Genomic DNA, 25,916 nt, shown 5'->3' on the forward strand with positions numbered 1-25,916 from the left:
AAATAACAATAATTCCATGCCTTTGTAACAGTAGAGTATGATTCTTATTACAAAATCACATTGTCTCCTCCGGGACTTGAATTGGCTAAAGGTTTAGTTTAAGGTGATTAATCACGAAGTTTTGGTCACACCATCTGTAAACTTGGTTAACATGTTAATTTTGGTGTGAACTTAAAGATATATGCCAATTTGATGTTTTGATCCTGATTTTGTGGTTCACTGAACATGGAAATGTGATCATAAACCACCAATTAAAATCTGTATTCAATTATTGAAACTATGTTACCTAGATTTAGTGTATCTGAAGTTTCTATTTCTTTAAGCCAACAATACCTAATGACAAAATTGGTTTAAAGACAAACTATGCATTGTTTATCGGTTGTAATTACAGTAACCCTTGCTCTCCTATAGAAATTTTGTTTGTAATAATACCAATAAACATTTTATGTGAAATTTAGAATAAACAAACATGAGATAGGGTATAGTTTTAATTGTTAAAAATGGGGAATAAATCCTCAACAAGGAAACAGAGGTCTTCTACAAAATTGAAAAAAGTAGGGTCTGAAAAAGCTTCCAAACATCGTAAAAGATTAAGAAAATCAGTCAGCTTTAAGGTAAGAATTATCAATGGTTGAAAAAAATCACAAATTTTTATCTAACGGCATTTAATCTTTGATGAAGGTCAGAGTACCATATTGTACTGTACGTCTTAATAACTTTGAATTGTCATTTGCAACTTTTTTTAAGCCCAATTATATGTTATTTTGCCTTTTTGTACAAGGTTACATATTTTGTTATATATTTTTCCTATCTTAAGATTTTTTATTATGATAATTTGTCGTCAGTAACTACAAGGTAAGTAAATTAGTTATATATCAGCAAACACTGTTTCTTAAAACAGTGCTTTGGTACTGACCCAGACTTGTTTAAATGGTACATTTTTTTCCTGTAAAAAGCAAGTTTTCTCAGGCAAAGTTAACCTTAAATGGTTTTGCAGAAATTTTGTTATTTGTATAAAAAAAAATAAGGTAATTATTCCTTCAGGCAAAGCTGAGGTGAAATGGTTTTGGTAGTTCTGTTTTGGGTTTTTTGCCCTATATGTTCTTTTAATCCACTCGACTCCAATCTCAATTGACTAGTATTGTCAGTTTTCCTACCGAAGGTCAGTGGTTCTCTATCCGGGCACTCCGGCTTCCTTCACCAATAAAATCTGACCACCACAAAATAGCACAATAGTGACCAAAGTGGCGTTAAACACCAATCAATCAATCAATCAATTTTTTAATCCATTTGTAATTTTTCTTGGAAAATCATGGTTACTGAAAACAGAAATGTCCCAGTCAGTTTTATTTTTCAGCGAGATAACATATCCATGAAAATTATAGCGTGTGAAAGCAAACACCTGTAAAGCAATTTGCAAAACAAATATGAAAAATTTAAGTTAAAAATAGTAGAAATAGTGATCTTATAAGCAAATCAGAGAAATGATGTGATGAAAATTTACAAGTACAGTATTACTTTTATTTGATAGAAGCGCCAATCATCATTACCTGTTTTATACTTGACCTTTGTCTAAAAAATATTGGCGTTAGTGTGTGTTTGTGAAAAAATTGCCCAAAAAATTAACCTAAAACCTGTTGGCTGCTCTATGGTCGGGTTTTTGTCTCTTTGACACATTCCCCATTTCCATTCTCAATTTTATTTTAGTCAAACATGGGAAATTTATAAAGCAGAATGGGAATGCTTTCATGTCCTTTCTATTCAAATTGTTATGAGAAAAAATTTCTTACAAAAGTGGCTTTGTAAATTCAGAACATTCTTTTCTTCCTTTAGAATCGATTACAAGATGTTCTACAGAAATGGCAGGATTACAAGGATCTACTGGACAACGACATGCAATTCCTTACTGGAGAATTCACACAATGGATGGCTGACTGTGATAGAGATGTGCCAGATAATTTACCAGAAGCACAAAGAAAACTTGAAAACATAAAGGTGAGTTCTTATAAAAATTACAAACTCAGATTCATGCAGATATATGACTTCAATATTTAACTTATGTGCAACCTTTAGGCTTTAACTGATGATATTATGCTTATTGGTGAGAAAGAATTTCTTTGTGTCATTGGGTAGCTGTCTCATTGATGTATGTTTTGATAATTTTTTTTCTTAAATTTCGGGAATTATTGATTGGTCAAACATTTTGGGCATTGTTTATTTGACCTTTTTATACCCATCATTTGTTGCTATAGCCCTTCTTAGCCTGGTTATATCATTTGTCTATTTGTTCATCTGAAGTCGGTTTCACAAAAAAAACTTATGATTAAGATTGGTTGTAAGTCATGAACAAATCAGTATACTTACGAACAATCTTACTAGTAAGTTTTTTTGGAAACCGTCTCTTGTACATACATTGCATCTACAACTCCTTAACCTTTAAGGGTACTGTAAACCAACTTATTTTTGCGGATACTTTATTTCGCGTTTAACCCTTTCTAGTCCACTTCGCGGCTATTTAATTTCATGATTTTCTAATTTACTTGATGTAGTTAAATAAAGAAAGATCCAAGTTTTACATATTCGCGACGTTTTATATTCGCATTATTTTTCTACTCGAGAAAGTCACGAAAATATAAAGTTGGTTTACAGTATTTCAAAGAAAATATTTTGTGCCTTAAACTTTTTAATTCAAATGATTTTAAGGGTTTCCCAAGGTAAAACAAAGACTATGCAATATCTAAAAAAAAATGATGAAAGAGTAAGAATTTGTGAGCTAAGCTTCTTGCTGTAATAGACATTTTAAAATTCACTGTTTTTATCAAGGCTATGTGGGAGAGGATGTCTGGTATGAGACAAGAACTGACCAATGCAGCTCACCGATGTGAGAATCTTGGTGGAAGTATGGAGAACCTAAGTGAAGAGGATGCCCAACAGGAATCTAATGTCAACCAACAGGCTGAGAAAGTTGAGGACAAGTTCAAAGAGGCAAATGCTGAGGTAGGCATTGTAGAGTTATCATATTTAATACAGTGAAACCTGTCTAATCTGAAACTCCTTGGGTTTTAATATTTTGTTCATATTAGACAGGTGTTATGTATAAATTTACTAGTACTGGATAATATTCTCTGTATGTCCTGATAGACGAGTTTAATTTTCACTGGTTTCCAGTTTGGTCATGGTTCCATTTAGACAGATTTCTCTGTACATGTATGTGCACACTAATACATTAGATACTCCTGTGATATCTATTTGACCTGAGTTAGTTTTCATTGTAGAAGACCATGTGGTTACCTTAAGTTTTTCACTCGACCTCACTTTATGTATTTTTGATAATTTTTATATATGAATCTACCAATATTTTCAGTAGAAGGCCTTAAACCTTGTAATTTTTTCTCAAAATTATAAATTGGATACCTAGAATTATAAATTTTTTTTTTTACAGCTTGAGAAGAGAATGGATTCAGTTCGAGACACCATTCACCAGTGGGAACTGGTTGACAGAATGCGTGGAGACTTACGTAACTGGTTACATAGCAAACAGGAAGAATTCCAAGAAATGGAAGAAAAGCCCGCCAAACTTCATGCTGAAGCTGCTGAAATTGAGATAGCCAACCTACAGGTATGTGTATAGTGTGTGTGATATGTAGAATAGCAACTGTTTTTTAGCAACTTTTTGCATAATTCTTTTTTTCGCTCACTAAATAAGAAATTAGAATTTATGAATTTCAAAGATAAAAATTCACTCTTTTCTTTTTTATATGATAAAAAATTTATGATAGAAAATTCACTCATTCTTTTTATAGGATAGAAAATTCACTCTCCTAATTTCATTCTCTTAGAAGTTTAAGAGTCCTTAGTTTTGTCTACAGAATGTTAAAAATATGGTTGTTTTTTTCCTAAGCAAGGACATATATGCAAAAATAAACTTGACATATCACGCTCCCATTGAGACATTCATTTAACATTTGTATCCCTTTCTTGGTTATATTTTCTACATAGATAGTTTGTAAAGCTTTTTTTATATTTTTTATGTAGTTAGAGTTATCTCTCTTTGTTAAATAACATACATTATGAAGTTTAAAAATGATTTATTCATTTTAAAAAAAAATCTTGTGAGATTGAGAATTTACAAGTTGAAATTGACATATTCTAATTTACTCTGGATTAAATGTGTAAGAATGCTACTTTAATTACTTGTAATAAGTATTTTGTTAAATGTACCTTGTGTACATCAGAGAAGAAAAGGTGTATAACTTGCACCCCTACATGTTTACGAAATAAATAGTTTCAATCCAAAGTTTTTACTTTAATTTTACCATGTAAGTAAGAAATCAAAGATGTATACTATTTTAAAAAGGTACTAAAATTTGAAGCTGCTATGGTTAAAATTAGCAAGAAATCTTTTTATTAAATTGAATTTAAACATATTCTATTGTTGAAAAAAACTTTTTATAAATTGATCAAACACAAGTTTGAAAGTCATTGTAAAGATTGCTGAAATCTTTTACATACAGCTCAGGTTAGTTTTAATTATTTTTAAATGAAAAAGATAATGCTGAAATATTTTCTGTAAAATTTGATTATTAGCTGTTTAATTTTAACCAAGATATATTCAAGAAGTAAAAATATTATTTTTAGAGTGAATATTTTGTGATTATTTAAAATATTTGTTCACAAGAAATGCTATATAATAAGGACCTCAGGCAGTTGTATTAAAAATTAAACAAATATTTAAAGTTATATTCAATAAATACAGTAATATGTTTATTTAAAAATTGGGAAAGCACAACATATTGATATTTTTAAGTCTGTTTGGTTTTGATGGGAATCAATTTATTATTGAATATTATTTCAATTAGAAAAACAGGTACTAAAACCCAAATTCATTATAGAAAAAAAAAGGTTTAAAAACTCACATGGTTTAATTATTTTATTCATATGAAATATGCAAGAGCTATTTTGTCATTCTGTACAAAGTTTTTAGGTGCTCTGGTTTTTTTCAGAGTTTCCACACCATTGAAAACATAAGCTAAACAAAAATTGAATGAATTATTCAAGTTTTTCCTGCTGTTCCAAACTGCAAAATAATCCATAATTCCACAAAATGAAATTGAAAGAATAATTACCAGTAATTGCAATTGTGAAGTTAAATTCCACAAAATGAAATTGAAAGAATAATTACCATTACTTGCAATTGTGACGTAACAATTTTACCCGCAGTTCTATAATTATGATCTCTGAATTGCAGAATATTAGATAATGCACAAGGATTTATTACTAAACTAGGTAGAAATTAATTTCCTATTCATCTAATTTTCAAAATTTGAAAGACAGAAAAGTGGAAACATTCCTTTTTTTAACCAGAGACAGAGAAATGTTATCGAAGCCCCCAAAGGTGCAAAAAGTTTTTCTACAATGTTTTAAATGCAACTAAAGCCTCAAAATGGCTTTATCCTGTCCTTTTTGTTTTTTTTCTTCTTATAAATGATACCACACTATGAAGTAAACCATTTATTTATAGGCTCTGAGAGAGGAGGTACAAGCAAAAGGCCCAGCCATTGATAGTTTTCTGAACAAATACAGAGACCTGACTCAACATAATCCATCCCTTGTGGACCCTGTAATGAGAGCTGTGAGAGAGGACTGGGAAGAACTCCTTGGTCAAATAGAGAACCTACTTGAGGACCGTGAGAACAACCTCCAGGCCAGCAGAGAGTTACAAGAGGCCCAAAACACAATGGACGATGACCTTGAGAACTATGTCAAGGAACTGGAAAGGATTGAGAAAGAAGATGTAGCAGTCCAGGAGAAGTCCCTACAACTCAAGGTAAGTTCAGACATTTGACTCTTGTAACCTTCAAATATCTCAACTTATACCGAAGTCATCAAATTCAAGTCACTAAGGCTTTTGGAAGATTATGATATTAATTGAAATATTAAACGGCTATAAATTTAACAGATTGAATGAATTAAACTGTGCTTAAATGGGGTGATTAGTAGTAAATAATTGAATTTAACTTTCGGCAATATTTAAAACATTATAAGATTATTATGTAATGCCATAGTAGACTAAAACTGAGGTCATAATTTTTTTGCTTACAAAGAATTTTTTCATATCTTTATATTTCAAATAGCTTAAAAACTTAGATTTTATTGTTTCACATTAACAAAATCAGTAAGGTCAGAAGGTTAGTTTAAAGAAAAAAAATGAACAAATGAAAAATTTATAAAATACAAAAAAAGATAGTAAAAGAAATGAAGGAAAAAAAAGAAAGAAAAGTAATAATGAAAAAGAAAGAAATAGATATGAAAGAAAGAAAAAATATGAAAGTAAGAAAAAAAAATATATGAAAAAATAAAATTATATGAAAAAAAAAAGTAAATAAAGAAAAAGGACATAATAGGTTGAGATATTGCAGTAAATGTAGTGTGTAGCTCTTCTAATACCTTGTGGTTTGTAGCATGTAATATTGTGTATTGTGTTGGGTCACTGGTGTAACAGAAAATCATCATCACAATTAAAATTAAAAACTGTAAGGTCACATATACTTTTAATTCACAAATTTTTGAGAGAAAAAAGAATTGTTGCCCACTTGCTTTGCATGCTCTAAAAGCCACAAATGTGTAAAAGAAATTAAAAAAAGTTTCTTATTTCAGAATTATAATATGTTCTCCTCTCAGAGGTATTTTTTTTTAGAAGGCACTGTATTGTAGAAGGCACTTTGTTCCAAATCTGTAATTTCCTTGCGGCTATGCATTGTAGTTTTTTTTTTCTAGTGAAGACTATCAGCTATTCTGACATGCCAATTTGAATTAAAACTTTTCTATGGGATTTAAAATTTGTAAACACCTTGGCTCTGATTAAAAGAAACTGCTTACCTAGGTTTTAATAAACCAATAGAAAAATCTGCGGTAAACAGGCCGTGTCATGTCTGACTGGGATAACCGTTTATAAACGTGGCCATTTAACGTGTTATCGGACAGCTGTTTATATATAAAATTAACCGGTACAATCTGGAGGAATTGGCAGATATTAAGTTATACACATCAGATTTTTTGTTTTAATAATGTAAGTATGTATACTATTCAGATTGCTATCCTATGTATAATGTATTAACTCCCTTTGTTTTTCCCCTGTTAACTTCCACTGTCTGTATATCTTTTTGTAGTGCTTTCATTTTCTAACCCTGTATATGTACGTTAAAATCTGGCGGGATTTTACACATAGCAGGTCTTTACACGTCTAATAAATCAATGAAGAACTCTACTTGTTTTTAAATACCTGGCTCTTTAAACTTTTTGATGAGATCACTATAAGGTTATTAAGAACTACTGTGTCAATAATTGCTCTCCTTTAAACAATACTTTACTATGTAGTAATCCCAATACTAACATTCTAAGCTAGAACTTCTACCTGTGCACATCATGTTTTTACCTGTGCTGTTTTAACGGTGACCTCTGATTTTTGCAGGTAAATTTAACTTCTTATTTTTATTTCTTTTTTTTGTACACTTTTCTCTTATTGATAACTTCAGGCTTTTTCATGCAAAGCAAGTCAGCATTCATTTATCTATATGGTTCGTCTGCTGCCTTGGCTAGCTTGTTTGTGTGGCTAAAAAAAGTGTGACCTTTTAAAAATAGAGCAATTAAATGACAATTCCTTTTAAATTTTTACATTGAAATAAACATTAAATTAACAACTCATCCAAATGATAACAAAACATACATTTGTAGCTCTTTCTGACTATATTTATTGTTTTTTTGTATTTGATGTGTGTGGCTATAAGGGGTTGTGTGATTTTATGCTAGTTTTTTGGTATTTGGTTATTGTTTTTATAAATGATGTGGTAACATAATTAACTGCCATTCCTCCCATTGTACCTACAGACTGAGTTGTTCAGAAAGCCCTGCAGATCTACACAGACACCCAACTCATCAGCCAGGTTTGGAAGTCGTCGTAATTTGCTTGGACTTGGTGGATCAGACGACAGTGGTGACGACGATGATGGAGATGACAGCGTATTCAAATGGCCTAGTTCCAGACATGGTCCATCAAGGAGTCACAGTCGACAGTCATTAAATCATAGTCGACAGTCACTTAATCATAGTAGACAGTCACTAAATCAAAGCAGACACTCACAGAAAAGAGGCCCAAGTAGTAGTCATCATCGTACATTTTCTCCAAATCCTAGATCCAGGTCTCGCAACAGTCGACATAACCAATCTAACGATGATTTGAAGAAAGGTGCCGCTGCAGCTCTTGAGTCGGAAAGCGAGGAATCTGGATATGGTGAAACTTACTATACCATGCACGCGTCGAGTTTTGACAATGTACTAGAAACCGAAACAATTGACACAATGAGAGGCACACCACTTGGATTAGATATGACTCGTTATTCCGATAACGATTCAACCGTTAGTTACATAACTGGAGAATTCCCTCAGGCCAATCCTGAGGATCTCCGTAATACTATGACACAGACACCAGGTCATGCTAGAACCCAGACTGAACCAGACATGAATGATTCACCAAGAACAATACATACACAGACAAGTGGACTAGCTAGAAATATGTCCATGCAGACATCTCGCATGTCCATTGCATCAGGAAGGTCCACTGGATCTCGTGGATCTCGTGCTGATTTATTACGTAGTATTCTGATGGATGTTAAAGAAATAAAACAACAGAGAGGTTTAAATGATAGTCCAGGATTATCAGAGGATTCAATGATATCTAATACATCGGTCAAGAAAAACATGCTGCAAACAATTCAGTCTGATGTTCAAGCTCTTAAAAATGAGGGCAGACAAGGAACTGCTGGAACACAGACTATTTCTGAACAAGGAACTCAAACTGGAATAAAATTGTTCCCAGAAGGTGACTCTGTCCGTAACTCTCGTCATGGACGTCTCCGTGACTTAATGGATGACGTTAAGAACTTAAAGGGAGGTAGCCCTGATAGTCCAAATGACTTGAGATCTAGGCAGAGTTCTCGTACTGGTACACCATATGAAAGGCGACCTTTGTCAAGTGTACAAAATCGACCATCCCCCGTTCGATTTTCTACACCTGGACCAGCCGCCAATGGACCAGTACAGAACGGTGTACCTGAACAAAATGGATATGACTATCCACAACAACCATACATGAGATCATTACCTGTGCCACCCAATCCTCAGCCACAGATGAATGGATATCCTCAGTATCCAGGCAGGATGGTGACACAGGATGACATAAATGCCATCAGTGATAGAATACAACGATTACAAAACTACCAGCTACCACCGCGGCGTACACTGCCACAACCTCCCCCTCAGCCACCTCAGTATATTGTACCAGTGTATACAGCCCCTCCACGACGTGTACGTATCAACGAATTTCCTCAAACATATAATGATGAAGATGGATTTATGTCCGATGAAAGTGAATATGAAGGTGGTCACGCCCCTAGGAGGGGGAGAAGGCGTCGTAATCGCCTAGATCATTTAGATATCGAAGATGCCTTAGACGAAGCTGTCAAACAGGGTCGTCAGCTGAAAAATATGTCCAAGAAGATGAAAGATTCTTTGAGAGAGGATCTTTTAGATTTATAGATATTTTATTTATTTATTATCGTCTGTGATTTAGGATTTTTAAGCCGACTGTGATATTGAAATATTTGTACGCAAGGTGTAAATGTGTATGTTGTGATGATATTTGACTTTTCTCCTATATGAATTGTGCAGAGATGTGCGAAATTACAAGCCTTTATATGTGTGTAAATGTGTGTAAACATTGACATTTTAAAACTGAATTGGTAATTCATGGAGGTGCTTTAGAAATTCTAAATGGATCACTTAGAAGTTTTTAAATGAATATTTTACCTCTTCTCATTATTCATTTTCCATTGATATTCTTGTTATTGAATGGAATTTTATTGACTTTCAAACAAACCAATTTAAATATAGAGCTAATCTGCTATTTTAAATTTTTATTTTACTTGGCTCTGTTTCATATGAATTTGTATAACATATTTTCTGATCGGTATGGAAAAGCAAGATAAGATTTATCCTGAATTTGATAATGTCAATATCATAACAAACATACAGATTTTTAAATCCAGGGTTTATATATTTGCATTTATTAATGTTTGTCTCGACTTGTGATTTTTTATTTGGAATTTTTATAGTAAACGTTAAGCGTTATTTATCTTCATATTTCTCTTGTATGACTAGATTTGCACATCCACTAAAAGACAATCTAAAAGATATATAGAATCTTGCCTAGAGACCATCTGACCAATACTCATCCAGGGATTTTTCATTGATATATGATCATATATAAAAAAAAACCAAACAAACATCAAAATTAGTTTGTATCTGGAATTTAAATTCTATATCTGAAAGCTATGGATAAATATACAAATGAAAATTATTGTATTTGCAACCAATGCATTCTTAAATGTTCAAATCACCTAATTTATTTGCAAAATTTAATCTAGGATTTATTTTTGCAATATTCTTATAAAATGAGGCAATGGGTCAACCGGCATCAAAGGAAATAATGTATTTGATTTTTTTTCTGATCATTTAATTGGTATCACCTATACAAAAATTATCTTGCAAGCTATTGTTGGCAAAAGACTGTATTACATATTTCATTGAAAAGTGTTTGATCTGACTTGAATTGCATTGAAATATCTTTGAAAAATCCCTGAAACATTGATGATCTCAAAAAGAAAACTTTCAAGATTTTAGGTTCATAAAGCATCAGCGTATAGGATCAATGAAATCTACCGGGTTTGTGAGAGAGCGATAAAAACGTGTATTGATTGGTTTGTGTTAGTTGTTGAGAGAAGTGGAGTGCAAATATTAACAGTATTGATTGTGAAATATGAAATTGCATTTAATTTTTATATCAATCAATATTATCATTTTTTTTTTCTATGTTTTTTTTACATATTTTTGTGATAAGAAAAATTTATATGTTGCTTTTGCAAGAAATTTTCCATTCACTTACATTTAAGTCGTAACTTGATAATAGGATAGATTAGTTCAAAATAAAATAAACTGGAATTATATAGGAGCTAGGGTTAGAACTAGAATTCTGTCCATTTGTTGTACTATTAAGAAAACTTTATGAATATTCAATAATTTTTCAGTATTTCTTGTCATTTTATGATAAAATCAAACTGGAAAATCCTGCACTAGCAGGATGTAAATTTAATTAGTTAACTCATGGTGGTTAAAAGCACTATTTTGTGTGATTGTTGGGATACATTCACTTTCTTTTGAAGTAAAATGAGAAAAATCTTATTTTTTGTGTCCTTCAGTTAGTGTCTAATGTGTACCTTACATCTCCTTTTATTCACTTTCACACAAAAAAATTATTTCGACGATGAAGTAATTTTATGGAAGGATGTTTATCAATCACCTTAGTTTTTTAACAGTGAAACAGTGGCAGGATTTTCCAATTTGTTTTTAAATTGTCAGCTCAAAAGAGGACCAAGTCTCCATTTTTAACATTTTTCTAAATGTTAATTATTGAACACTCTGCTATAGTTCTAAGATTTTGCTTTGAACACTAAATGTATCTATTTATTTTCTTGTTAACTGTATTATTTGAATATTTTTTGTAGATAATATATTTAATTAACACAACTACACATTCCATCCAAATTGAATTTTTCTACAAATTTCTTATATTTTTTATCTGTGATAATGTAAGATTGAAGATCTGATATGGTTTTACAGGGAAAGCTTTATATATGAGATGAAGCATTTATATGTGTTATTTTCTTGTCTTGATATATATATATATATTTAACTTTTTTCAATTTCTTTTTATACTTTTTTAATGTTTTAAAAGTTTATTCCGTCCAAATTTAATTCCTCATGTTAGGCATTAGAGATGCAGTTATATATAGTAACAAGTAGAGCATGTGATATCAAAATCATGTGATCAGTGATTTTTAGTAAAAAGTCACATGATTAATTTTAGTTAATGACTGCAACTAGCAGACAAGCATTTATATTGTTATGAAAATAAATTATTTATTATATACTTGTATATTTTCTGCCAAAACAAGGAAACACATTAAAAGTTTCAAATATGAGCATTAATTAAATTTCACTGTTACACACAGGAGAGAATGAAAGTATTTTTCTGAAAAACAGTCTCATATAAAAAAAAATTCGTAAGGGTTCCGCGGAACCCAGTGTCTCGCCTACTTTTGGTGTTAATCGCAGGCTCAACAAAAATGAGGAAAAAAATTAATAAAATTATTCCCCTCTATACTATGTTTTGATTGTAAGTAGCTTCTGTCCAAGTTTGGTAAAAATCCAGGATAATTTATGAATCTAATAAATGTTTTAAAAACTTAAACTGCAGAATGTATGTAATGTTGACTGGAAGAAAAACTAAGTCCATTTATAAGTAAAATACAGAAAAAATGGAACAAAATTTTATCAAAATTTCCTTCTAGATACTAGCTTTTGATCATAAACAAGCTTCTGTCCAAGTGTGGTACAAATCCAGGATAGTTTAAGAAAGTTGTTAAAATTTTAAAAACTTTAACCACAGAGTGAATGTAATGTTAACTGGCAGAAAAACTAAGTCCATTTATAAGTAAAATACGGAAAAATGGATTTTTTTTTTTACAAAATTTACTTCTGGATACTATCTTATGATCATAAACAAGCTTCTTTCCAAGTTTGGTATAAATCCAGGATAGTTTAAGAAAGTTATTAAAATTTCAAAAACTTTAACCACAGAGTGAATGTAATGTTTCCTGGCAGAAAAACTTAAGTCCATTTATAAGTAAAATACGGAAAAATGGATTTTTTTTTTTACAAAATTTACTTCTGAATATAATCTTATGATCATAAACAAGCTTCTGTCCAAGTTTGGTAGAAATCCAGGATAGTTTAAGAAAGTTATTAAAATTTCAAAAACTTTAACCACAGAGTGAATATTTGTGGACGCCGCCGCCGCCGACGACGACGCCGACGGAATGTAGGATCGCTATGTCTCGCTTTTTCGACAAAAGTCGAAGGCTCGACAAAAACCATCTAGAATCTATATGCATTCTGTATTTGTGGTGATGTGCAGATTAGAAATTAAAAAAAAAGATTAAGAACAGAAACTCAACACAACATGGAACAAAACTAAGTAAACAGGGTCTTCTGTACATAAAAACAATATAGGGTAAACAGAAAAGAGACAGCAACCCAACTTGTAGTTAGCTAAAATGGAGATCTTGAATAATTCAATAATGGAACGAGTAAACAAATAAGTTGCTGCTTGATTTCAATATCTTTTCTGAGAGTAACTGCATCTAAACAGAACTGTAGCTCAATAAATACCAGTCTTTTGAAGAAGAATAAAAGTAAGTTCTGACAGCTAGTTCCTATAGAGATCTGTAGTTATACACAGAGAGCCATTTTGTTTTCTTTTTCAAATTTGGAAGGTGTGTTGATAAGCCCAAAAACAGTTGGTAAATATCAACCAATGAAAACTAGTAAGTGACTTCAAAAATCAACAAACATGCATTTTCACAAAATAATTATTTAAGTTTTCCCATATTTTCATACATTAGAACATCAGGAAATGTTCTATAAACTAAAAAAAGGGCGATATTGTGTATACTTTAATGAAGCAGCATCCCACCAACAAAATTAAATCGGAAGGCATCTAGATATCAACAGAAGGTACCATATGTCTGTGGTTGCCATGGTTTTCCGCCTTAATTCCATTCATCTATTATTACCCCATGCTCATTCCAAAACTAACTATGGAAACATACACTTTATATCTGAAGTAAAAGTTATAGTAGCTTAAAATTCACCAATATCTACATAAATTTGCTTAATGTACCATCATATTCAAGTTAACCTAGTTCACTGTCTGCTGCTAAAATGGAAAAAGAGGGAAATAAGAATACCAGTCCATTAATCTTTTAACATATTTTCTTGCAAGTGGTCAGTTCTCTTTATGTTATTACAGAGGTGATGGGAGACAATGGTCAGATTATTTTTCTAATGATATTCAATGCACCAGATTTCTATTGGAGCCTTTTTTATTTCTACATATATAATGTTTCTCAACTGCTTCTGTAACAATCTGAATAGAACTGTCATCTTGTAAGAGAATAGGTGTACAGATGAGCAAGGAGGTTGTATAGTGACTATTGATCTTCATCAAGACATCTTCTTGGTTCCCTGACTTTTCTTCCTTAAGAAAATGCATCAAATAGTGTAACAGTTTAGTAAAATTTCGCATTTAAAAGGCAAAAATTATGCACAATGGATTGGTCCAAGAATTCAATTTAAAAGTAGAAGGAAAAGAAGCATTAGGATATGTTTTATATATGTATAAGGTTCTTTCAAAAGTGCATGTCAGAATAGCAAGATAGAGTCAATAGTGCTCATGGAAGTTGTCTGCCTTTATAAATCAATTTATAGTAATGGCAGCCATTTTGGTTTGTTTGCTGGATCCTCAGAAATGAATAAGAGTATTGGATGAATATGCTTACGGCAATGGAAAGTAATACTGTGGATTCATTTATTTTTTCGTTGGTACCAATTTTCGTGGATTAAGGAAAAGTTGTATTTTCGTGTATATTTGATTACCTGCTTTTACAAAAGTCTGCGTATAAGGCTATAGAAATTTGTACTTCCTTGAACATTTATATTCATGGTTCACCTGTAACGATCAAATCCACGAAAATTGGTATCCACGAATAATAATGAATCCACAGTATAGGTAACAGTTAAATAAAACAAACAGTTATGATATACCTGATAAGTACCATGCACCAAGGAAATAGATGTTTCTATTGAAGCCTTAAAAATAGTTCCAAGGCTTAGTTCAAAGGAATTGGATGCTTGCTGTTATAATAAGGAGTATGTGTTTCACAGGTAAGTTTTCCTTTCAAACAAGGTCAGTACCATGTTATGATTTTGTTGTTATTAAACCTGGAGGAACACAGTGCCTTCTTAACCTTGAATTTTTTGCAAATAAAAAACCTTCAAAGAACTCCAGAATTTGTTGTTTTCATGTTTTGTAACAAAGTGCCTTCTACAAGTTTAACTGGTGCCAAAAATAAAGCATGTGCCATTTACAAGGAAAAAAGTGTAAACTGTCAAGTATGTTTGTCAATGGGGTAATACAAATTTGTATGACTTTTGGAGAAGCCAGAAGGACTACAAGTATTTGTCAAGTATGGAGTAAATATTTGCAATACAAGTATTTATCAAGTATGGAGTAAATACTGGCAATTATTCAAAAACCATACAGTAGTCCTTCTATTATTTGTTATTTGGGCTTACTTGTGTACTGTGAAAATTTTACGATTGGAACACCATGTACCATTTTGTGGCTACTGTGGTTTGTCAAAATCATGATCTGCACACCAGTAAAGCTATCTATAGCACACTATTAGTATAAAATATTTTTAATTCTGTTTTAAAGTCTGGACAAAAATATTGAAAAAACCATGACTCAGCATTTTTTACACAGATTTTATACACAAAAGTTCTGCCAAGGAATGAAAAGAATTTTTTAAAAATCTGCATGTCTTTAAAATTTTCAACTTTCCTATTGTCAAATTATAATTCTTTTATATTTGCTTGTAATGAATTTAAAATTAGGTGAAATTTTATTACACAAGGAAGCATGGAATATTAATTACATCTGATTAAACCCAGTGGTATTTAAAAATCTTTGTTAAACATCTGAATGTGATAAAATGTTTTGACTTCTGTATTGTTAAATGACATCAATACCCTTTATATCTGATTGTTTGATAGGCAATATCAAATTATTGTTGGGTGTGAATAAAAGACACTTAACGGCAGATTAACCAGGTCTTTAAACCATTAAAATTCTCCTTTAAATAGATATTTCATATTGAAGTAGGTAATAAAAATGTTTTAATTCTGTTACAGGGCTATAAATGGCTAATACAAGACTTTTTTATCTGTTTCAAATCGGTCCTAAATTCAGGTTTCAATGTCAGAACCTTATTTGGTTTCTAAATTAAATTTAATTCTAACAAATTTCCTGATTTTGCACTTTTTATATAAATTTTATCAGAATTTGTTTCAATCAGAAGTTTAATAGGGTGAATATAAATATTCACATGTTAAGCAGGTCAAATATGAATAAATTAAAATCATCTTTCATAGGACAAATATGAATGAATATATTTTTAGCAGGTCAAATATGAATGAATAGATACATGATTACCAGTAGCTGGCCATGTATGAATAAATACAAATTTATCAGGCCCAAAATAATAAGTATATATTTAGAAGCCCAATATGAACACATACATATCTATCAGGCCCATTATGGATAAATGTATGTTTAGCAGGCCCAATATGAATACATGCATGTACAGTAGTCCCAATATGAATAAATACATGTTGAGCAGGTCCAGTATGAATTAATGCATGTTAAGTAGGTACAGTATGAATACATACATGTTGAGCAGGTCCAGTATGAATTAATGAATGTTGAATAGACCCAATATGAATAAATATATCTTCAACAGTCCAGATATGTATAGATACATGGGGAGCTACAATCAAAAGAGTAGTCAAGACTTTTGGTTTAACTTTAAAGTTTGAACCTTAGTTTTTATAAAATTTACAATTGTAACATCTGAGGATTTATCAATATATCTTTACCTAATAATTCATGAGACTGTCCATACACTAACCATTGATTGGATGATACTCTGAGATTAACGTAGAAAATATTGATTCAAAGAAAAATTCAGAGAGAAAGAATGTCCAACAACGTTTATATCCTTGCCCTTTGATATTGTAAGGAGAGTTGTCTCATTGGCAATCATTCCACATCTCCTTATATTTATATTACATGTGCTTATACAGATAAAAAAATTACAAATTGATCCTTTAATTTAAAGGAATTATTTGAATCTGGAATAATTTTGAATTCTGGAAAATTGATTAGAAATGTATGATGAAAACTAACCCAACTAAATAGGGTTAGCCATGCATGCATGGCTAAGGTTAATTTTACTTTTACTGATATTTGATTATGAACTAACTAACCCCCCTTAGCCATGCATGCTCACTAACCCTATTTAGTTGCTTATGTTTTCATCATACATTTCTTATCAATTTTCCAGAATTCAAAATTATTCCAGATTCAATTAATAACTTGTTTTTAAAATGAGATTTTAATTAGAAAATCATTAATTACAAGTTGATTCTTGAAGATAAGGAGATTTAATTAGATATTTGGGAAATTTCTTGTAAATTGATTCAATACCTGTTAAGGTGTAATACCACCAAATCATAGTACGTCACATCCGGTTGCATACGAAAAAGGGTAAAAAAAAATATTCCCTCGAATTTGACAGTTGTAGGAAATTATTCCTACATTTCATTGCAGTAAAAAATTTCTGAGTCATAAACATATATCTTGGGTGTTTCAAAGCACCATTCTTTTTTTATTTGGTGTTTCTATAAAATATTTTGGAAACTTAAGGTTACATGGTTATTAAAGCTTGTAAACAGGAAAGAAAGGGGTGAAAATTTGATTGGTTAACTTCCAGTAATATGGTTATTATCTTGTATGCAATGAAATGTTATGTGAAATTTTGTCCGTAGTACTGTACAGGATAAAACTTTACTCTTTGCCAAGTATTTCTTTATTTGAAACAAAGATAAATTCTGCACAATTTTTTGAAAAGTGCAAATTTAACAAAGACTAATAGGGGAAAAACAATGGTGGTATTATGAGAGTGTAGAAGCTTGATTTATTTCAACAGCATATGAATAGAAACTAGTTCTCTTTATACTCTCAGGCTGCATAAATGCAAAATTTTCAGATTTTTGTCTCATGTAGACTGTCTAACCAAATTATTAAAATTAAAGATACTTTTTAAATTGCAACCTCATTCTGGCTACCTGCAAATATTGACGATGCTTAATGAAAACAGGATCTGTTCTGAAAAATAGTGGATGTTATTTTAGTGTGAAGCATTATGACTGGGTAGCTTAGCTTTAGGCAGGGTTTTCTCATTTCTTTATCTCAAATGTTTTATTTTATTTTAAAATGCTTTATATCAAAAGATTGTTGGGGAATACATGTATGCATTTATGAATAAAAGTAGTTAGGGTATAAGTATAAAATGTTATAATTGAATTGAAATTAATCTGCACCCAATTCTTCACAAGAAATGTAAAATTACTTAATCAAAACAATATGCATACAAATTTGAAATCTGTTAATATTTTTATTTTAATATGCGAAAAGCAGTTTTATTTTAATTTTTGGCCTTTAACATCAAAATGACAAAAAACAGAACCCATATATAGTATATACACAAAACCATTGTGGTTTATATTTATTCATATTGATGATGTTATACAACATTCATTTAAAAAACAACAAAGCTAATGGGAAAATGTAACAATGCTTGTTTTGTGGATCCAGAAACAAATTTAACATCAGATAGGCTATTTAAATCGTATTACGGTACCACATTACACCAACTGGGTTAGGGGGAGGTAAACCAAATATCTCAGGAATGTTTATCAAACATCTTAACATAATCTTAGAGCAAATAACTTTGTGACACTATTGTTTAGTGTTTCCACAGTGATACAAGTACTTTTAAATTTTTCTTTTTCTAGTTGAGACAGAGTTGTCTTTCTTTCATAATTATTTTCTGTCTAAAGAAGGATAACTCTAATTTGCTTCTGGAAAAAAAAATGTCTGCATAAGATTGAAAGTTGAATGCATTACAGACAGTTATCCCCTGCTTGGTCTGTATAAATTTATACAGTTTGCATTCAAGGTTTTTTGTTCTACAAGGAATTTGGTACTGATGACAGATCTCTGACCATTTTCTGTGGACTCCAGATGATTTAGAGCTTGACCCATTGAATAGACATCTGTCTGTATGTTGATCTCTAGAAGTCTGATTAGTTTAGTGTTGCTGTCTCATGGTTGTGTTTACTGTTAGTTCTCGCATCTCTTTTAATCATTCATGGTGTAATAAAGAATTGTAAAACTGAACAATAATAGATATAGGCATTAATTTCTGAATTTACTGTACTATTGAGTTGTTCCCTTGATACACAATACCAATTTATTATCTGGAACTTATTTGACTACATACATAAGATATCAGTTTTCAATTTTAATCTTAACAAGCTCACCCTACATCTTGTTAAAGTATCATTACTGAAAAGAGGAGACAGTAGTATACTCTAAAAGAGGAAGAAGATTCAAGGAAGCTTTCAAAAATCATAAGTCAAAGAAAAAAAGACAACACCATGACTAAATACTTTAATTTTGGATGTAACAAGTCTTCTGATTGGCTGAAAGTTTTTTGTCTATCAGCTCATAGACATAATTTGTCATGTGACTGTGATGTCATCAATATTTTTCCATGATTTACTCCTTAAAAATTAAATTTAGAATTAAATTATAAGGAAGGACTGTAATTTTTTTTTTGTCTATTTGAAATAACATCAAAAATGTGGTGCACACTGAATAACCTGTGTAGTCATTCCTTAAATAGAAAAACAAAGAAAAGATAATTTGCAGTCCTCCAAAAACTATACAAAAAAATAAAATAAAAAAATTTAAGATTGAGAAACACAATCCTAACAAAAAACTGGAGGTGAACTTGGGTACTACCAAGGGGTAAGCCATTCCTGATCCACAAGTGGCATCCATTGTGTTACTCGTGGCAAGTATACATTTGGTTATAGGTCACATTTATTGAGATCCCATTCAGGAAAAGAGGATAGAATTGGGGTTACAACATTAGGAACATATCCATGGTCGCCTACAACACAGATATATTCAATATTAGCCAACTAAATCATGATGATCTCTAAATCTATTGAAGAAATGACATCATCTTTTAATGGATCTTTTTCATTCAGTTACCAGATCTATTGTGATAAATTGTTTTGTTCATTATATCTTCCAAAGTATATAACCCTTGCATTTATGAATAAAAAGACATGTGGGTATTAATTATAAAACTACCAAACAACACAAGTTTACTAAACAAATATTATAGGTCAACATACAGCTTGAGAAGCTTCACAAGTCTGGAAAAGTGAATGATCTCAACGAAATATTAATTTAATTTTTACAATGCTACCAATTAATATGGCTTTAAAATTTTATGTGTAGTGCACACAGTTTTTGCTGATTTTTATAGCATTGAACAGGATTTGGTAAAATTTCATGTGCCGATGACATGTTCATTGTACTTAAATTTTCGTCTTATGCAGATAACTGACAGAAAAGAAAACAATAATTTGTAATAATCCTAGCAATTACTAAATGGGCAATAACTCTTCATTCTTTATGAAAAATTGGTTAAAGGGAGATAAGCCTACTGAAACTTAATTCAAAGTTTATACATGTATCATATAATATTGATTTGTTAAATAAGTTGACAGTTTCTTACATAGAAACTTAATATTTACTTATGCACTATGTTAAAAAGATAATATATGACATGTTCAAAGTCAATATATGGAATTTTATTTCCTTTAAAATACCTGTCATAAATTATCTACCTAACCATCTTAAATGGTTTTACTGCATAATATAGCAAGCAAATACATGATTCTATTGATTAAATGCACTGCACTGTTCAATGGTTGTCAATCAATTTGTATTAATTGTTGATAAATCTATTTGTTTAACAATGTTGAAGCAATAAAATACATGTTATAGAAAATTACCATTGATATGGTTAGATAATTTACTGACTTCCAGTTTGAATACATTGAAACCTAGCCATTTAATACCACATAGATTTATTTATAATTTTGATTTGATATCCAGTGGCAAATATTTGATACATATTCAGGATGAACACAGAGTAAACAAGTTGATATAGATTAAGTAATATTCATGGCATACCAATTTATCTTAGATTTTATGGCATAGAGAAACCACAAATTTAAATATTCATTTAAATATCTATTTTAGTTATTTTAAAAAAGTACAATTGATAAAACCATGCAATTAAGTCTGGGTAAGGTGGTTAGTCCTCTTTGCAGACTGGTTCCTTGCCAGCTATATAGAATATTAAGAATCTGACTGCTCATTATGGCAGTGCGAGTCTAATACAATGAAGGATTCATTTCCTTGACATTAACATGTTCCGTCCTGATATGCATGTATTATTTGCCACTGGATGATAAACAGTTATCAATAAATCATTGAAATTTGCCATTTAAACAATATCTGTATGCTATGATTAATCTGTGCAAATCTCAGCGCAAGTGGATTACTTACTCTAAGATGTCTTAGTTAAAAGTTGAAAATAAGGGACATTTCTTAATTGTCAATGAACAGCTTTCAAACAAAAACAATGTCTAGAAGCTTACCACAAATACCTGTACTTTTGCTTTAACATCCAGAGCATTTTTTACTGAAGTAAATGTTTGCATAAAAACAAAATATCACAATAAAATTTGACTTTTGAATTGTTAGTTGCAAATATCTGTTCTTGAAGGTTGATTTATTTATTTATTTTTTTGCCTTTAAATTGGGAATATCTCTTGAAAATATTGGAATGTTACCAACAGAAATAAACATGAAATAGCTTTGCATGAGAGTTTCTTAAAAAAGATTGTTTACTGAACTTCACAAAGTCAATTTTAATGTTTATCTAAAAGCTTAAAAGAGATATTAGATTTTATCTACATTAAAGGTAGATGTGAAATCACCGAAACATCAGTTTTTCAAAAAGTTAATTCGACTGGAAAATAAATATTGTTAAAAAATATAGCTGTAAATATTTATAGTACAAAATACACTCTTAGATTTTTTTAATGGTATTTTTTGCTCCAGATTTATTTTAAGTCAAAAAGCCCTTAGGTCAGTCAATGGTGGTCTGGCAGACAATGCCATGAAATATTAACCACAATTATCGCCTGCCATAACAGATTTCCAGATACCAAAACATATTATGTCGGATTTAAACCTCAGTTTGAACTGTCATCAAAACATTTACGAAAATTATCAAATTGTTTCTTCTGTCAGTTCATCTATACATAATCCGCGATCAGAAAGATTTTGTGCATTTAAGTGGAAAATGAATGAGTTATTGTACCTTTGCCAAGATATTATTTAATAGACAATACATAATTGTTAAACTATTAACACCCTATATATAAAAAATAAATAAATATTGTATGCAGTTTTAGTTATTCAAAGAATAGCAGGTAAATATTGTCCCATTATCAACCGTAAAAATACCAATATTTTGGTTTACAAAAGTTCTGATAAAGTACTTTTGAGTCCAATACACATAATGTCATAATTCAAATTTAAATCCTGGTTTTAATTTGAAAGGGGTGGTCAGGTTTTAGTTCGATTTAGTTGTAATGTAGGTAATATATAGGTATAGATATAAACAATTACGTTAACCTCCCTGTAATTATAGTGGAATGACTGTATTTGGTTCTGGTTGAACAGGTGGTTAAGAAATGAAAGTGAAATGGATTTAAATGAAACTTTAGGACTAATCAATGCTAATTCTTGAAAGTAACAATTTATATAAAATTGGAAATGATGTGAAAATGTGAAAAATAAACTATCATGGGTGCTAGTCACTCGAAATTGGATTGTATGAGCAAAAAATCAAGGGAAAGGAAGAAGCAACTAGAGAAAAATGGAAAGGTAGCTATATTTTTAATTTTATTGGAAAAAATAAGATATCATCGTTTAGTATAACAAGCAAATTATGTAATGCTTTTTTTGGGGTCATTATTCACCTAAAAAAAAGCACTTAAAGTGCAAAACAATAAAATAGTGAAAATTTGTGTCCAAATTGGTGTATAAATGTTTTTGCTTAGTAAGTGAATATAAACATATAATTTCAGCATAGTAAAGTGCATAAGTTATAAAAAGGTTGTATTAGTTTGGGGGGGATTAGAACATTAATTTGAAAGGAGAATGTGAAATAAGATTTGAATGTAATTTCTTGTGTTAAAATTATGAAAACTGCATAAAATTTTAAAGAGTGAAATAATCTTAAAAATTTACATATTCAAATATTTTTTAGTAAAATAAAGGAGATGTGGAATGTATAAATCTAGTGCTGACTCACTGAGTTTTGCATATCTGTTTTAAATTTCTTACTGAAACACCTCATTAACAAGGATATTTTTCTTTAAAAATGAAGATCTTATCTGAAAGATTTTTTTTTATATTTGAAAATTGTTTCCTATTGTAACTTTAACAGTTTTGATTTTAATCTTTGATTACTTGTAAAAATTGACACTAAACACCTTCTGTATGTTTTATTTTCACACAAGGTTTCAATTGTCACAATAAAGTGTAAATATTGATGTTTTTGAAAGCTAACCAAAATGACAAAACAATTTTTACTATAAACTAAATATTTGATCATATTTTAAACCCCTTTGAAGATTTGTATGTTTAAATTATGCATAACATAATATTAATCTGGTTTGGTGTGATTTTAAATAGAAAAGGTTAAATCAATTTCAACAGCAATTGGATTGTGTTTAAGTAGGTATACAAGATGAACTTGATAATGTGGCAGTTGTGGTTCATTGTGGTTTTGGGATGAACATTGTGGTTTTTGGTTATTTGTATCGTTATAAAAATTGTGTGTGGTTTGTTCTATTGAGTATATACTTCAAGTCATGTCCTAAAATAATATATACCTGGTACCCTATAATCTGGTATAGATTACAATATAATAATTAGTTTTCCTTACTTGCGAAGATTTTCACGGAACATTTACGGCCAATGATTTCATTGTAATTAATAAATGTTGATTTAGGCTATCGTTTAATTTTCAGACATGTAAGTCTTTAACTTGTCTACGATTATTGAGGTTTATTCAGGCGCAATGAACTTTTTATCACGATTTGAAATTCCTGAACAAGTTTCATTTATTATATTTTTTTTTATTAAAAGTATTGAATTCCATTAATTTGATTTAATTCAGAAATACTGGTTTATGCAGTTGCTTTGAACTAGGCTGTATCAATTGAAGTCCTAGAAAATAAACTGAATGTTGCTGTCTTATGTTAGGAGCCTTTGTCAGTGATGGTCTTTTGTCATATCTATATGTTTTAATTTCGTCATAAGGGTAATTTGGAGTTGATGGCAGATATTTGATATTCTTAAATTATTTATCACTTCTTGTTAATCAATGGGATAAAATGCAAATTATTTCATTTCAATTTCAGGAAATAAAACGTGCTAAGTAATACAATATGAATCTGAGTAGGTTTTCTTTTCTTTTTTTTGGGGGGTAGGGGGGTGGAGGGTTGGGCCAAAAATAAAACATTGCATTCAAATAGGGAATTAACAGTAGTTAAAGCTATAAGCTTTTACAGCTTCAGTTAACGTTTCTTTTTTAAAACAGTTGGTTTTCGCTATGTACATATAGCCATAAAATTGTTGTTTTATTTGAAAACCTAACATGTTCTTTCTAAAATATACAACCATTAGGGGGAGGGTTGGGCGCCCGCAACATGTTTAACCCCGCCACATTCTGTATGTGCCTGTCCCAAGTCAGGAGCCTGTAATTCAGTGGTTGTCATTTGTTTCTGTATATCATATTTCTTTTTCGTTCATTATTTTGTACATAAATCAGGCCGTCAGTTTTTTTCGTATGAATAGTTTAACATTTGTCAATTCAGGGCCTTTTATAGATGGCTATGTGGTATGGGCTTTGCTCATTGTTGAAGGCTGTACGGTGACCTATAGTTGTTAATTTCTGTGTCATTTGGTCTCTTGTGGAGAGTTGTCTCATTGTCAATCATACTACATCTTCTTATTTTTATATTGAAGATAATTAGGAGATTTTTACCTCCTTTGATAAGGTGTGTATCCTTTCTTTTTCATTATGAGGAGGTATATGTGTAAATTTGGAAGTCTCCTTCCGAAAGGGGAAGGGTGAATAGGTATGACCCTTCCGAAAGGGGAAGGGTGAATAGTAATGACCCTTCCGAAAGGGGAAGGGTGAATAGTAATGACCCTTCCGAAAGGGGAAGGTTGAATATGTATGATCAGCTTTGCATTAGAACTTCTATTATTCCAACTCTGCATGTCCGTGATTACTTTCCCCATAAAAGCACTTAAATGTTAGTAACCTTCTAATTTGTATAATTAAAATTACTAGTAATGGAAAATTATCAAATCTAATTGTAACTGCTTATTGGTTTCTTATAAAGACAATGTTTTGGGCAAAAGGTGAAAATACTATTTCTTGCAAAAACATTTTCAATAATTTATTGCATTGTTGTCACATGTACATCAAAATTGTACATAGCAAGTGCCATAAACTTGACCAAGTAAATGGCTTAATTTCAGATCTATATTTCTCTTATATTATGTAATACTGTATATAAGCAAACTATTAACATTAAACAATATAAGATCAATAAGTGAACAACTTTTATCTTGGTGTAAATCTACCCCATTGAACAGTTAAGCTCATTGATTTACAATACACATTTAAGGAGATTTTTAACACTTATCTTTTCTAAACCTTTTATATTTGATCATGTTACTTTTAAACCTTTAAGTATTTTTTTACATTATAGACCCATAGCTAATTGTTTTAAATTAAATGTATTTCTGTTTTAAATATGTTTTGTTTTAAATTTGAAAAGAAGATACATGTATAAGATTGAAAAATTGTCAATCAAAAGGGGGGACAACCAATACAGAAAATATACTGGTCAGCTGTCCTTTATCTGTTCGTTTTTTGTGACAAATTTCGGGACCAGGCATTCACCAGCTATCTTCTTTCATTACTTTCTTTCACTATGAAAGAAACCTGTTATCTCTGAGAGTAACAATTTGAAAATATAATCGATGTTGAACTCTTGCTAAAGAATTTTGTGCAAATGATAAGTAAAAAATCAAAATGGTA

At 30.6% G+C, this 25,916-nt stretch overlaps 2 protein-coding genes across 13 annotated transcripts in view; both read left to right on the forward strand.

Moving 5' to 3' along the window:
- LOC127738901 (nesprin-1-like) overlaps positions 1–25,916 on the forward strand; it is a 244,990-nt gene that overhangs the window by 128,265 nt on the left and 90,809 nt on the right. For all 12 annotated transcript variants that reach the window (XM_052250385.1, XM_052250384.1, XM_052250389.1 and 9 more), the window contains 4 exons: positions 1,834–1,995; positions 2,824–2,997; positions 3,443–3,619; positions 5,522–5,827. In XM_052250385.1, the coding sequence (XP_052106345.1) occupies positions 1,834–1,995; positions 2,824–2,997; positions 3,443–3,619; positions 5,522–5,827 (819 nt within the window). The remainder of the gene's footprint in view (positions 1–1,833; positions 1,996–2,823; positions 2,998–3,442; positions 3,620–5,521; positions 5,828–25,916) is intronic.
- LOC127738904 (uncharacterized) lies at positions 5,844–12,041 on the forward strand. Its single transcript, XM_052250403.1, has 2 exons — positions 5,844–7,069; positions 7,888–12,041. Exon 2 carries the CDS (start codon positions 8,308–8,310, stop codon positions 9,592–9,594), a length of 1,287 nt encoding a protein of 428 aa, XP_052106363.1. The 5' UTR covers positions 5,844–7,069; positions 7,888–8,307; the 3' UTR covers positions 9,595–12,041.

This window comes from Mytilus californianus, unplaced genomic scaffold (assembly GCF_021869535.1).
Source record: "Mytilus californianus isolate M0D057914Y unplaced genomic scaffold, xbMytCali1.0.p SCAF_4, whole genome shotgun sequence".
NCBI lineage: Eukaryota > Metazoa > Mollusca > Bivalvia > Mytilida > Mytilidae > Mytilus > Mytilus californianus.